We start from the raw sequence: 14,304 nt of genomic DNA on the forward strand, positions 1-14,304 counted from the left end.
GGTAATCTGGCACCGGCACATCCGTTGAGAATGTTCCATCCAGTCTCGTCGGGAGATGCAGATGACAATGGTAATACGTACGCTCACATAGCGCTTCCACATGATAACATTATGCTGCTTTTGTTGAAAGTTCACAGTGAGTTTGTACCAGCATATGTTTCTGTGTCTGTTTTGTTGTTCTAGTGACAGTCTCATAGTAGACCTTCGTCCAAATGTAGCATGCAAATCTAACGGGGGTCCAATCCAATTAACGGGGATCGAATTATCGAGGTTTTATTGTATTCAATTTATCCGAAAACGACAAATATTATATTGTCAAACCGAATCGTGTACTGAAAATATTCGATTCGTATTTGAAATGTTGAATATTTGCACAGCTCTACCAAAAAGCAATAAGAGGCACAGACCAGTTAGAATATGTCCAAGGCACGTCATCACTCACCTTGATCAATTAGAGCTCCAACAACCTTGGTGTTGTAATAATCCGGGGATAGACGCTCACACAATGCCACCAAGAGCCAGAATGCCTCCTCTTCTGATGCATATAGCAGTAGAACAGATGCCACAATATTCATGGCTTGACAGTAACCTGCAAGTCAAATCAAGCTTTGAAATCAGAACAACTTCAAGAAGGAAGATGTACTGATGTCAACATTTGTTGACCATTTTGAGTTTGTGAAGTTTCCAAAGTGAAGCAGCCAGGAAAAAGGTGGGTAATCACCGTAAATACGGGGAGTCTGCTTTTATACTCAATACATTTTTTTTCGTAAAAGAGCTATGAGGAAAACACAGATGCCAGTTTTGCAGCCAGATTATACGGCTAGGAGAACATTCTCTTGAAGAGAGCGTGTCATTACTCTACATGACAAATTACCTAAAACCCATTAACTTTCCAATTATAAATGGCATTTTGCATATGTATAACAAATAAGTTAGAGGATATGTATAATAAATCAGAGAGGCAAATGTAAGATAGCAGAACTCAAGCCAGCCATCCTGACGTTTTTACAAAATCCCGAAAAAGGGACGCACACACCTCGATGAATACGTAGGACTCAACTCTTTCAGGTAACACCCGAAAATGCCCAATGTTTTCCCCTAACCCAAGTTAGCCATTTTCAGGCTTAATTCAATTTCTGCACGAAAGTCATTTACGTTGGGAGTTCCTGGAACCGTCATTGGCACTACCAACTGAGCAGCTCATCAAAAAACAATCAAAACGAAGACTTCAAACATTTTACTTGTTACCATTCATTGGATACTGACATTATCGCAGTGCTGTCTATCCGGAAGGTCAGCCAAAGTGAAGGCAGGTTTGTCGTTGCTGGAGTGCCCAGTAACCAAATGAGGAAGGAGACGAAATACTTTGAAGGGGAGGCGTATGCCCTAAGAGGCCCACCTTTGCAAGGTTTCCTATAAATGTTACTTTTTTCTGAAGTCCTCATGGAAAGCCATAATATCCAGTTAGAATTTTTATACAGTACACTATCTATTTGTGCTACTACAAAATAAAGACAAAAATAATAGCGCTTAACAAACAATCCTTGAAATGTTATCACAGAAGACAACTACCTCGTGGAAATCGCAGTTATTTGAAATTCGCTGCTGTGCCAAATGAAATAAGTGAATGAGTATTTTTTACAGCACCTACTTCTATGCAAGCTGAAGTGTGTATATGTTGGCCCATTATCCAACAAAATAACGGTTTGATGCTCTCTAGGGCAGATTTTGAGGAACAAATCAGTGTTTGAAGGTGGCAGCATTCAGCCCTAGCTGTGGAGGGCACTGAAATGTGCACCTGGTATGCCTAGTATTAAACCTAGATACATGTATTGTTTGAGCTATACCATATCTACCATTTCATCAGTAAGACGCTTGATTAGTATCTCTGAAAACATCTTGAACACGCATCTTTTCAAAGTATGATTTATGTAACCACCAGAGCAGATAATAAACATAGTGCAATTACACCAAAATTTTGAAAGAAAACATAACCCGATATTTACCCTTTCATTTTGCTGAAAATTAAACTTAAAAAATCATGCCCCACGTATACATGACAAAATTTAGTGTTGCAGATTGAGCCGAAATGATTTTTACTATTTTTCTAGTGGTGAGCAGAACACAACTGTGATGATGCTTGTTTTTGGGGCTTCATTCACTTAATTAACTCTTAACTTACTTCACTCTTACATTTATGAACTTGGAAGCCTTATCCTATGATGCAATATGCGATTCGATATTCGAAGGACAATTTTACAGATATTCGTATTCCGAAATTTCAATATTCGCACACCTCTTTCTCCTTTCAGGATTTTTTAAAACTAGGGTGGGTTTAAATAATGACTCGCTCCAAATCTGTTGTCTCACATTGCCCCAAAAAACCCGTAATTGAAAAGTTAATGAACGAATTTTGGGCAATTAGTGATTAGTAGTTGAATATTTGCTTCACCGGAACGTCTGCCTTGTCACGTAACCGACCTGCGAAAGTGGAATCTACGATTCTCTCACGCTTTTTTCATCAAAAATCTGTATCGAATAACGATAAGCACACTCTGCATAATCATTACCTACCAATAGACGGATTCCGCCAGGCATAGGCATTAAGAACACGTCGTAAAGCACCGATTCCTACTTCAGACTGGAATGCTGGATGCTCTGGAAGCGAGCGATGAAGGTCACGCTCGATCTCATCTGATGGGAGGTCGCGCTGGTTCCGACTTGCTTCCACGGCACGGCGGTAATAGCCTGGATTTGTCTCCATCTGTGAATCACAAAGAAGGAATAAGGTACGGCAATGCTTTAGAATAATAAAGACTACCATATCTGCACCGATGGCAAGAAGAGTTTCCTTTCCAAAAAATGGCCCCCCGAAAGTGGGGGTCATCTTCATCATCAAACACCAGAAAGGCATTTTGGGGGGATTGTTTGGGGGAGGGAGAGTGAAAGGTGAGACCACGTGACTTACTCCTCCCTCACTTGTCATCTGTGTCGCTGTGTCTCGTGTCTTTCGCTGCTAGTTGGGTTTCGTCTTGCGTTTGCACGTGCGTTTCGTGATGGCCCCAAAGCGTGTTTTCTGCTCTGCCGTGTTCAAGCAGAAAGTAACGGAAGGAGCTGAATCCACGAACAACAACGTTCAAGTTGGACAGCATTTTGAAATTTCCAAGATAAACGTACGAAGGTGGCTTGGACAACGGAAAGAAATCTTCGGCTGTTCCAGCATGAGGAAAACCTTCGGTGGGCAGAAGAGCGGGCGGCAAGCTAACATCGCGAAAGAACTAACCCCTACTGGACGCCTGAAGCGTGCTTCTCCGAGCCATGTAGTCACATGGATTTTGGACGCGTGGAGGGCAATCCCCGAGAACATTGTAGTGTGCGCGTTCAAAAAATGCTGCATCTCGAACGCGATAGATTTTTTTCTAAGTTCGGGGGGTAAAAATCAGGTAAATAAATATATGCACTAAATTCATGCGAATTCGGGTGAAAAAACTTCCAGTATGCTAAATTCGAGGAGAAATCGGGCTCAGTTACTCAAACTAAGTGTAGTGGTTTGGTACAAATGGTGATGGAACTGCATTTGCTGCCAAATAAGTAAGTTTGTGCATTTCTACAGAGATCCCAGTGAGGGCAATTTGCTGGGTAAAAATCGGGTTTCACCCTAAAGCGGCAACCTTCAATTCAGGGTGCAAATTCGGGGAAGAATCGGGTGAAACCCTAAAACTTCAGGCTCTAAAGATGACTTGCTGTGAGACGACTCAGACAAGGAGAACAGTGCTGATTCCGACATAGATGAGAGTTGAGTGTTCTTAATAAAGTATGTTAGGTGGCAATTTTTGCCATTTTTGTTCTATTTTAGCGATCATTTTTAGGAGGTCGTCTTGCATTCGAGCAAATATGGTACATTGGGCAGACTCAAATTTTAATCTGAGCAATGACAGTTTCTAGTGTAAAAATGGCATATGTGTTGCTTATCTATTAAGATACTAGTGTGTTGCTCAGAGCTGTTAAATTATGATAACTGACTTTGCTGAATGCACACGCACTGTTCTAAGTGTAGCCAGTGCTTGAAAACCAGGATCTCAAATGGACTGTTCGTCATGGCTCTTGGGTTACCAAGAGCACCAGTTTAGTGCAAGCTGAAATATGTAGAAAACAATTTAATTGCTCTTCAAAGTGGTCCAAAATATGGGACATGAAAATACGCTGGTTCCATGGGGACTTGGCTGGCACCGAATGGCGCTGTCCTAAAACTGAAAAATGCCCAAAAATTTTCGCTGAAAAAGTCAGACAACGGCTGTATTTGTCACTAAGCGTCTACCTATTTTTAACAAGATTTTGCTACAGATCAAATATGTGCAGAAGGAAAAAAGGTCTTCTGGGTACTTCTGCTACTGACAATGAATGAGGTGCATTAATGCAAGCATTCCATTAAAGAATCAATTTGGAAATGAGAGATATGTAAAATATTGGCTCAAATCATGTGTGGAAAACATGAACGCATGTTTGGACACAGGTCTCCAACAATATTCCCCTTCAGTCCTAAAACTGTGTTTGGCATCAGAGCTTGAAACCAAGGTGTGTCCAAGAGTTTGTATCCAGCCAACAATGTCATGCAGGAAAAAAATTCTTTTTTTCTCTGTACTCTTGTGTGTGCGTTACAATGCGAGCATGACATAATAAACTGCAATTATCAAGGCGTCACACCTCCTTCAATTTATTGCTCACAAATTTTTCAAGATGGGCCTCTGAAATTTGACACAGTTGCCGACTAATATTCTGGACTTAAAACATTTGAACTTTCCAATTTTTCAGGCAGAAGTAGTAGTAGCTTCATCAAACTCCCCATGGAACCAATGTATTTTCACTCCCGGTATTTTGGACCATTTCTTAAAAGAACAGCTTGATTTTTCGTACACATTTTGCCTGAAACTTGCTCTGTTTTTAGGACCTAGTACTGTCTCCCAAAAGCCAGAAGAACCACAGAACAGTGCTTTTCGGAGCCCAATATTTTGGACGGCTTTACCAAGAGATTCATCAACATAGCGCATGTGTGAGACTTGGTGCACATTGAACCATTCTGCTTGAGACAGGCGGAAGGCTTGAGGCTCGGGCCATGACGGTAGCGAAGAGGACATTGATACTTCCCTATTAACTGCAGCGAATCTTGCAGCCATCAATACGCTTCTGAATGTGTAAAGTGAGAGTGCGACACTGGCAGAAATCTACCATGATGCGCTGTCTTGTGCAGTGAAGCGAATACGCATAGACAGTCTTTTAAAACCACTTTGAGTTGTTCTGAATAAAGGCTTCAGAAACAAAGTGGATTTTTGCCATCGACTGAAAATGCGGACGAAAATTCGGACTTCTTTTGTGACTCAAGGGGTGTGTGTGTCATAAATGTAGTGAAGTTAAGTTTTTGAAGTGGTCCTGGAAACCAGCATGATCGTGCAAATACATCAGAACGCCCATGCTCTGTGACAACGAATGTGTGACCGACTTACCTCATTTATAGCACCGGAATAAACCATCCACAGCTCTCCACGCAGACTGTCTGGAATTCCTCTCAACACAAGCTCTTGTGCTTTGGTTGTTCGGTAGGTGCAGATTCCCCTAGACAAATAACGATGCAAAATGTTTCATCAGTCCTGTCACATAATTAAAACATTTGGGAGATCACAGGTGCCTTACAGACCAAACTACTTGAACGTAAAATGAACAACCTCGGTTTCACTATGACATCACTGTGCAATAGTGTTATTATGCACTTCCATGAATTATTGTCATTACACATTCTTATGCGCACCAGCGTCCATGTCTGGCGGGGAGTCATAATCAGGGACACAACCATGGTTGTCACAGAAACAGACACAGCAAGATCCAAGAGCTAATGTAAGCAATAAACATATTGCGTGATTAAACCCGCTACATTTCTGTTTTCTGGGCTGTGTCTGGGGGCACTGGACAGGTCGGGCGTGATTCCGTGATTTTACGATTCTTTTACTACACCTAAATCGTCGAGAAAAAAAGTTAAGAGCTTTTGATTAGAAGGTAGTCCTGATGACCTTTGCAACGGCAAAATTTTTGTTTTGTTAGAGGCTGTAGTTATTTTTATAAAAAAATGTCAAAGTTGGGCAAAGTTTGAAATGTTTCCCAGAATTCCCTCAATCCTAAATTTTGCGGCAGACTACCGAGACTCGATCAGTAGGTGGAATGGTCCTCCTCGAAAACACGTTTAAATTTTGAGCTTCTTCAGTGCAGTAGAACGCTCGTGACACGCTTCCATAAGGGGTACGGCTTTTGCTCGCAGCGCAAACTTCAGAGTCGTCTAGCGTCCGAACGCGGCGGTGTTTGAGGCTAATATTTGGGATTTGGTACATGTCTACCACCACAGCGAACTCTGTTTTTATTCGTGACAATCGGCAATGGTCGAGCAGCATCGCTAGATCATTTGGCATGGAATGCACCTAGGGTTGCCACCAGGCCGGTATTATACCGGCACGGCCGGTTATTTGCTCGCTGTGCCGGTAGCCTTTTGCCGGTACTTGTGGCTCAAGACCCTTCATAGGGGCTTCTGTGGGCTTTCAGTTCTACATTTCACTATAGCTTGAATAAACCTGGAGCACAGACCCAACTCCGCAGTCACCAGTCATTTTCTTAGCTATTTATTATTATTATCGTTATTCATTAATTATTCATCGCTAAAATTATATATAAAATATATAAAATAATTATCATCATTATTCTTGTGTTCGGAGGGGATAAGATCGGTGGCTGTGCAAAGCTGTTGGTGGTTGTGTCGAGCCAGCTAGAACTAAGGCCGTATACAACCATCATGAGATCCCCACCTGCATGGGTTTGTCTGCGTCGATGCGTTTTTCGAAGTAAGTGGCAGACCAGTCTGGTTGCTCAATACGATCCAGTGTAGCGTTCATGCATGTTTATAGCAATTTCTAGCATCAATGATACAGCCACATACAGGATTATCTTGAGCGAGCACGCTCACTCTTTCTCTCTCTGTGCTCATCCACCCCTCACCCACTTTCCCTTTCCCACGAGCCTTTCTTTCTTTCCCTCTATTCCACCTCCTCTCCCTCGGCCGGTATTTTTCACTACAAAAGGTGGCAACCCTAAATGCACCACGTATAATCCAGGGTGTACCAAGAAGAATGACATGTACCTCCCGTAATCTGCAAAGTGTGACTCCCACTGCAGTTCCTTTTCTGCTTCCAGTATCAGAGCCTCCCCAGATGGCTTAGCCCCGAACTGGGTCGCCAGAGATTTTCCCGGCTCGCACGTCACATCGGCACCTTCTGCAATAATTTGGGATGGTTACCTACGAGTTCTGTGGAAGTATGTAGCAAACGTAACAAAGAAGGCAAAGCAAAATATGTGGACGCACGTGATCCGTCACCTGAGCTGAGATCCTGAGAACTTTCCTTTGAGGACTTTTCTGACGAGCAGTTCCTGAAACAGGCGCGTTACGAGTAAGTAGAAATACTTAATTAGTGCAATTACTTTAGAGAATGATTCTTGAATGCCCAGTTACAAGGATCGATGCAACAATTCCGAGGCATGAGCCATAAACAGGCAAACAATGGACACACCAGTACTCAGACATTCATGAGTGCCCCATTTTTTTGCATCTTAAAGATTCTTTATATTTTACTAATGGCAAAACATTCAGGGCTTGTGAGCTTTTAACTAAAAAAAAGAAAAACATTTCCACTGAGCACTTGCATGGTAAAATTGTGATATGCAAGACGAGAGCCCAGCAATAATGAAAATTTGGGCAAGATGGTGACACATGGATGGGAACTTGTCAAGCTGTCCAGCAGCTTTTTTTCCCATCTCCACATCTTAGAGATGAAATAAAATTGAATTGAAATTGAAACATAATTGAACAACCAATGAGTGCATACAAGAGACAGACATGAAATGAGACCACACTTTTTTTTTTCTAATTTGCGTCCGTCTCCTGAATGCACTCCTCGGTTGTTCAAAGACAGAAATCTCTAGAACTGGTCACAAAAAGAAGGTTCACAAAAAGTATTTCGGTCGTACATAGGGTCTAACTTTTCCGGGTTAGTGGTCTTTCGCAGATTCGGAGGAGGGTGGGGGGATCGGGTGTTATTGGGTTGCTATTTTTTTTCTGTCCAGCAAGCGGTCTGTAGTTTGATGTACACGTATTGATAAGTTGATAAGTAAATTAAAAAGACATATATGAAGAAATTGAATCAAACATACATTCCTCGCAATTTATAGTCATAAACAGCGCACGATGTTAAGTTAATGTTAAATGTGCTTTGCATAGTTTATTGTTGTTTTCATCAGACGTGCGCACAGACTGCGACTAAATCATGTACGAGACACATGACACAACGTAATACGTGATTGGAATTTGGGAAGAAATCTGGTTTAACCCGAATTGGTCCGACACTGATTCGTGAGGGAACAATGGGGCGGAATCGGGAATTGGGACTGCCCACTCATCCGTGGAAGGCTCCTGTGATTGGCTACCTGCCTCTGCACGACGCCTCCGCTTCGCGATTCTTGTGTGGGGACGGGGTCAAGTGTATGACTTATGTTGTGACCGACTATAGTTTGAATGGCACCAAGAATGAATGAAAGTCAGGGTTGCAATACAAAGGCAGTCAGCACAGATCCTTGCTTTGCTTTGTAGCTCTTTACTGTTTGTTCTTTTAAGAACAGGTGCAGAGTCATTGGGAAATTATGAAGGTTTACTTGTAACAGTATGTAACATCTGTGGTTTTAGAAATACAATCAAGATGCTCAGTTGTCCAGAAGGCACAGGAAGAGTAGAATCTTTGTGTGTGTTCATTTTCAACACTGCAAACTGGAATGGACCAAGTGGATACTCACTCTACAGAAGTAGATGGAAGTTTGGCCAAGAGCTCGGACACTTTTTCAACTAAGAATTCGCGGTCTACAACTTGAGCAAACAGAAAGTTGGCCTGCACAGAACAAACCACATGATTCCCACACATGGAAATTGAATGCAATGACATTAAATTACACACAAACAAAAACGTACCTTTGTCTTGGTTGTGAGCAGGATAGAATTTGGGAAAGCATGTTTTGGTACTTCCTCGGCGAGCAACAACATTCGTAGAGGGATCACGACACTGACGAGGTTTTTTACCTGAAACGAGGCATTCGGCTAAAAAAACAGGCGGAGCCAGACGACATAACCACCTCGCTCTGTTTCCTAGTACGCATATCTGCTCACCCTGCTTTCAAAGCATATGTAGTTTGATGAGAGGTATAGCTTTCCCCAGACATGCTGCTTGTTGTACGGCGTCCACAGGTAGCAGTCGACGGTGCCGTCCAGGCGTTCGTCACTTGGAAGACGGAACATTGTCCTGTGCAGCGCGAGAATATCAAGCTGAGAACAATGAGACTGTGCACTATACATCACCAGGTACGAAAGAATATACTCATGCAGCATTACTAATTCCTGACCATGGAAGATGAGATACTGTTACAGTATGTACACTGGTGAGGACACAGTATCAGTTGCTTCAAGCGAAGAGCTTGTGCTTCAGGGTTAAACCCAGTAAATCCCATTTCTGCCACACGATTTGCGTTACTATCCCTTCTGGTAAAACCCAGGGAAACTCAGGAAACAGAACTTGGCAGAAGTGCAAACGTATAGCCACTTATACTACAGGCACAGGTGAACACAAAACTTAACCCAAGCGAGTTCAAAGCGAATATATACACAGCCAAGGCAAATACAAAGCCAACAGTTATAAAATCGAATACGAAGTGAATCGTTGAATAACTGGGCAGGATACACATGCAGCACATGTACAGCTATAAACGTGTGTACAGCACGTATACGTGTTATGTTCACACAAATCAGAACATAAAGTAGCGCTCACTTTGTTCTATTGCACTCTCTTTTGTGCAGTTTTTGGCCTTACATGTAGAGCTTTGGCACTATCTGAATATATTCCGTGTGGAAAGAAACATGGATTGCATTCTAGAATGCAATAACGAATTACTACTATTCACTTCGTTATTAGAAAACTTTGAATATTCACACATGCCTGCTAAAAAAAAAATAGTCTGACCTGCCTCTCGCCATCTCATGTGTTCCTTTTTCCACTTTTGATGTGAATACACCTTTAAAATAGGCACCGAGGTAGGGAGGCATCCTGGAAAGCTGAGCGACACGAGAGCTATCACTTTCATCACTCAAACCGTCAATCAGGGAATACGAGGCCAAGGGGTGGGGCACCCAACTGGGCCCCACCACTTGGGGAATCTCTGATCTCAGGAAGGTTGAAAGCGATAACGAAACTACCCTCGACCTTCCCCTCAGGTCACTGCGGGCGTGGCACACGTTTGTAGTTGGATGTCAAAAGGGTGATCCACTCTGTCGTCTTGCTGAGCACACCTGTCTCATTTGTGTTGCCAAAAGTGTAAAGTTAGAATAGATTCGTGTATGCGGTGCTATAGGCTACAATTTGAGATGATCTGTAGTAAAGTGCAGGACTGTGGAGGTATTGAGGGTATCGGCTCGAAATGCCTAAGATTGTGGATAATAAAAGGCATTGTGCGTTGAGAAATAGAATGGTTCTCGCTATGAGCAATGCGGAGTGTTGTCGGCTCTATCGTGTAAGAAAGAAAGCTCAACGGGAAGAACAGGACAGCAGACTCCGCCCACTTCAGGGTCAACACGTCCACAAAGGAGTAAACGCGCAGTTGCTCTTCAAGTAGGGGCTCCACCAACGAGCACCGCTGTCCGTTCCGCACTTAACGACAATCGTTGGCAAGTTGCGGACATGTACTTCGGGAATACTTTAACTTTGAAAACCGACGTCTGTCATTTCAGTGTCCCGTGCGAGACGTATTGACGCAGGAACATAGCAGTAGCAGCCCGAATACTACCTACCCGAAATTTTTTAATATTTCCCACAAGAAAATTTGTTAACATGCTATCACCTGTTTTTGGCCTGTTCTATGGCTTCAAACAGAAAACCAAATTGTTACCCCTGATTTAGAGATAGATAGATAGATAGAAAGAAACTGAAAATACAAAGGTGTATGCATGTTATTGGCCATGGTGATGCTCTGCATCTCTAATTCATGGTAAAAGAATAATGAGACCACTTGGGGTTGTATTGTAAAAAAAACTATATTTGTAAAGTGCACAATCGAGTCACTTTTTATTCACTGCTCCTCCAGTAGACTGAGTATTAAAAAGGTGTTTCCCCTTTCATTCTACGTTGTTCATGTAGTTATCCGAAAAAAAAAGAAAAAAGAACGAAATAAGCCTTTTTCACTGCTATTTTAGGATTCTGAAGCATAGTATGCACTTTCATTGTCGCACTACATATCAGTAAGTAAGTATGCCATCCAGAGTTAATTTCAACGCTGCTTCCATGTCCCGTTTGCAAAAAAAGATGGTCAAACAGGCCAAACTACGGTATTAGAGTGTGCATATTTTAACATTAAGCTTCAAGTTATTGCCTTCAGTTCAAAACAAACGTCAACTGTCCAATACTCATGTGCATGTGAGGTCACGGTTCACAGCTGCCTGAGGATTTTTAAGAGCTATCTTTTTCTTTGCCTACAGAACACAGACACATTAAAAAAATGTACATACGTCAGGTGAACCACATCACAGCTCAGAAGTAACAAAGCACCAAACGAACCTGTACGCCTCACTATGCGCACGTGCGTCTAAGTCTCGCTTGAGATGGGAGGCCTTCTTGGGGACGTTGCGGCTACGCTTACTGGCAAGGTGCGCATCAGTCGCGTACGTTTCTTCACAGATCAGCCTGCAGGAATAAGTGACACCCACTGTGTTACGCCATCACTATTTTAAAAGGGCATTAAAAGTGCAAAAATCTCTCCTTGCGGAATGAAAGGTGCCGTCACTTCGACACCAATACAAAAGAAACGGGAATCATCTGTGGTGTAGTTCGTGATTTATAGTCGAAATAACCTGCAATTCATGCTTTCCTTCTTCCTCTCCTCAAAAAGGTCGACATTGCGGAGCGGGCCCTCATTGGTCCCCTCAACCGAAGCCCCTCCGCGTAGAGTGGGGTAGGAAGGCGTACACTGCGATTTCTTTCAGTTACAAATCATGAACGACGCAACCGATGAATCACGTTCCTTTTGCCCTTGTTGTTAAGGTAACGGACTCTTTCATTCCACGGGGAATTTTTGCACTTTAGTGCCCCTTTAACATCCCAACTGCGCATTAAAGAGGTTGTGACACCTTGAGGACACTTGTGACACCTTGCTATTTGTGGTTTGTTACATCATGCACACATTGTACTGTATGACACAGTATTAAGGAAAAATAGAAAAGGAAATATTGGAAGTCAAATATTTGGGCATCTCTCAATGAGGTCGCTTCCCACGCATGTGTGAAAAGAGAGAAACTGCAGAGTGGCGCATACAGCTGACCTACTTGAATAGCGTTTTGAAATGAGTATGTCCAGCAGGAACGTTTCACTCCAAGCAACTCTCCTGTGAGTTCTTCCACTCCCGTGTTATGAGAGACTACAGAAGATACACAGGTACGGGGTATTGCATGAAGAAAAATTTCCTCATATCTAGTTCCTGATTTTTTTACTACATTTTTCAATAAAATTGGAGGGGGGGGGCATTTTCCTCCCAAAATTTAGGTGAAATCTTGCTATATTTATTAGGGAGTGTTGGTGAATCATTTTCACTTAAATGGTTTGCGAATGGTTTTGCCGCTCCCCAATCAGAGGATTCTATACTGAGTCACTCCCACTTCTAATTGTGACAGTACTTGCACACCAACGTACATCACTCTTCGTTGCCTTCCTTCTTGTTTACAACTTTTAGGGCTTTGTACTCTGCACACCAGGCCTCCAAAGACTTTTGTTTCTTACCCATTAGGTTGTTAAACACACCAGTACTGACAACTTGTCTCCACTTTGGCACACTTCTGTTTATTGATACGAGACATGCTTCACAATTGCCCGCTTCGCCTTCACGACTTTCGCTTTGCTATCGCGCTGCACGGATAAGCGCAAGCATCCAATAACGGGGTTTTGTTTACGTTAGTTTATGTTTGCTGCGCCCGCAATGCTTGCCTTTTGATGAAAAGGCTTAGCCAGCTTAGCCAGCATAGTTGTGACTTATGACGCTTGCAAAGTAACTCTTTGCATTTGCAAACGCTCCTAATGATTTAACCGGATGTTAACTGCACCGATGGTGGTCACATGTTGTGACCTATGACACGCTGAAGAAACAAAGCAAAAACTTTCAATTCGCTCAGCAAGTCTATATCAGCCACAGTGCGATAATGTCAATATCCAATTAATGGTAGCAAATAAGAGTTTGAAAGATGTATTTTTGATCGCTTCATGACGAGGTTGTCTGTCGGTAGCGACAATGGAGCTACCAAGAACAGTCAACTTCTGGGAGGAAATCGGGTCAAACTCATAAATGGCTAATTTGGATCTGGAGGTAAATATCTTGCATTTTGGGGTATTACCCAAAAAACTAGGCCCCACTCGTAAGTCTAGTGACGTTTCCATGACATTCACACCAGGTCATAGACCAGCATCCTCTCCCACAGTTCTTCCCCACATATTCCCTGCAACCAGACGTGAAGAATTCTGCGGCAGGAGCAGCTGAAGACAGTTGTTCTCAAGGATGGGACCTCGTGAAAATGGCGCCAAGGACATGTGTTTGTGTCGTCACACTGACGCTTCTCTGTGCAGAAATTTCTAACCACACAGATTCTAATGAGTTAAAATGCCAATAATAAATTATACCTCTAGTATCATCAAATTAATCCAAAGATACAGCGGTTGTGTAAATCAGGGAATGCACTACCTGTGAAAACAAACATCTACATTTCTGCTCGGAGAGCACACTACCCCTTTAAGCAATGGGTGTGTTAAGTAGGCGCCCCTGGGCACAAATCTTTAATACTCGACTCCCTTAACACAACACATGCACCAACGATGCACCTGAGAGTGTCAAGTACCAACCAGTTTTTGTGCTCCCATCTCAAATAGGTGCACCAAAGCAGACGACAAGTGCTTGGGGCTTGAAACATTTGGCATGACGTATTTCCTGTCGAGCGCGCAATCCACCAGGCGAAATTGGCTGGCGTTGGCAGAAAAGTACTTCTAATTAGATGGAATAGTATGCTTGGAAGCAAAATATAGGTGTACTATATTACAGAATTCTCCCATTTCGGGCAACTATCATTCTTTGGCCACTTCCATGTGAATGTTGGCGGTTATTCGTGGGTCATGCAGGGCTTAATGCGGTTATGTTCACACC

At 42.6% G+C, this 14,304-nt stretch overlaps 1 protein-coding gene across 3 annotated transcripts in view; it reads right to left on the bottom strand.

The window, feature by feature from the left end:
- The window catches only part of LOC135391712 (TBC1 domain family member 9-like), a 39,531-nt gene that overhangs the window by 16,655 nt on the left and 8,572 nt on the right, over positions 1–14,304 (bottom strand). Inside the window, exons 9-17 of one of the 3 annotated variants that reach the window (XM_064622111.1) lie at positions 11,682–11,807; positions 9,248–9,380; positions 9,053–9,160; positions 8,881–8,972; positions 7,412–7,464; positions 7,178–7,310; positions 5,502–5,610; positions 2,575–2,764; positions 443–589 (exon numbers count right to left, since the gene is read on the bottom strand). In XM_064622111.1, the coding sequence (XP_064478181.1) occupies positions 443–589; positions 2,575–2,764; positions 5,502–5,610; positions 7,178–7,310; positions 7,412–7,464; positions 8,881–8,972; positions 9,053–9,160; positions 9,248–9,380; positions 11,682–11,807 (1,091 nt within the window). Of the gene's footprint in view, positions 1–442; positions 590–2,574; positions 2,765–5,501; positions 5,611–7,177; positions 7,311–7,399; positions 7,465–8,880; positions 8,973–9,052; positions 9,161–9,247; positions 9,381–11,681; positions 11,808–14,304 lie in introns of all 3 variants that reach the window. The other 2 variants (XM_064622110.1, XM_064622109.1) reach the window with 2 other exon arrangements.

Source organism: Ornithodoros turicata, chromosome 4, assembly GCF_037126465.1.
Source record: "Ornithodoros turicata isolate Travis chromosome 4, ASM3712646v1, whole genome shotgun sequence".
Lineage (NCBI taxonomy): Eukaryota > Metazoa > Arthropoda > Arachnida > Ixodida > Argasidae > Ornithodoros > Ornithodoros turicata.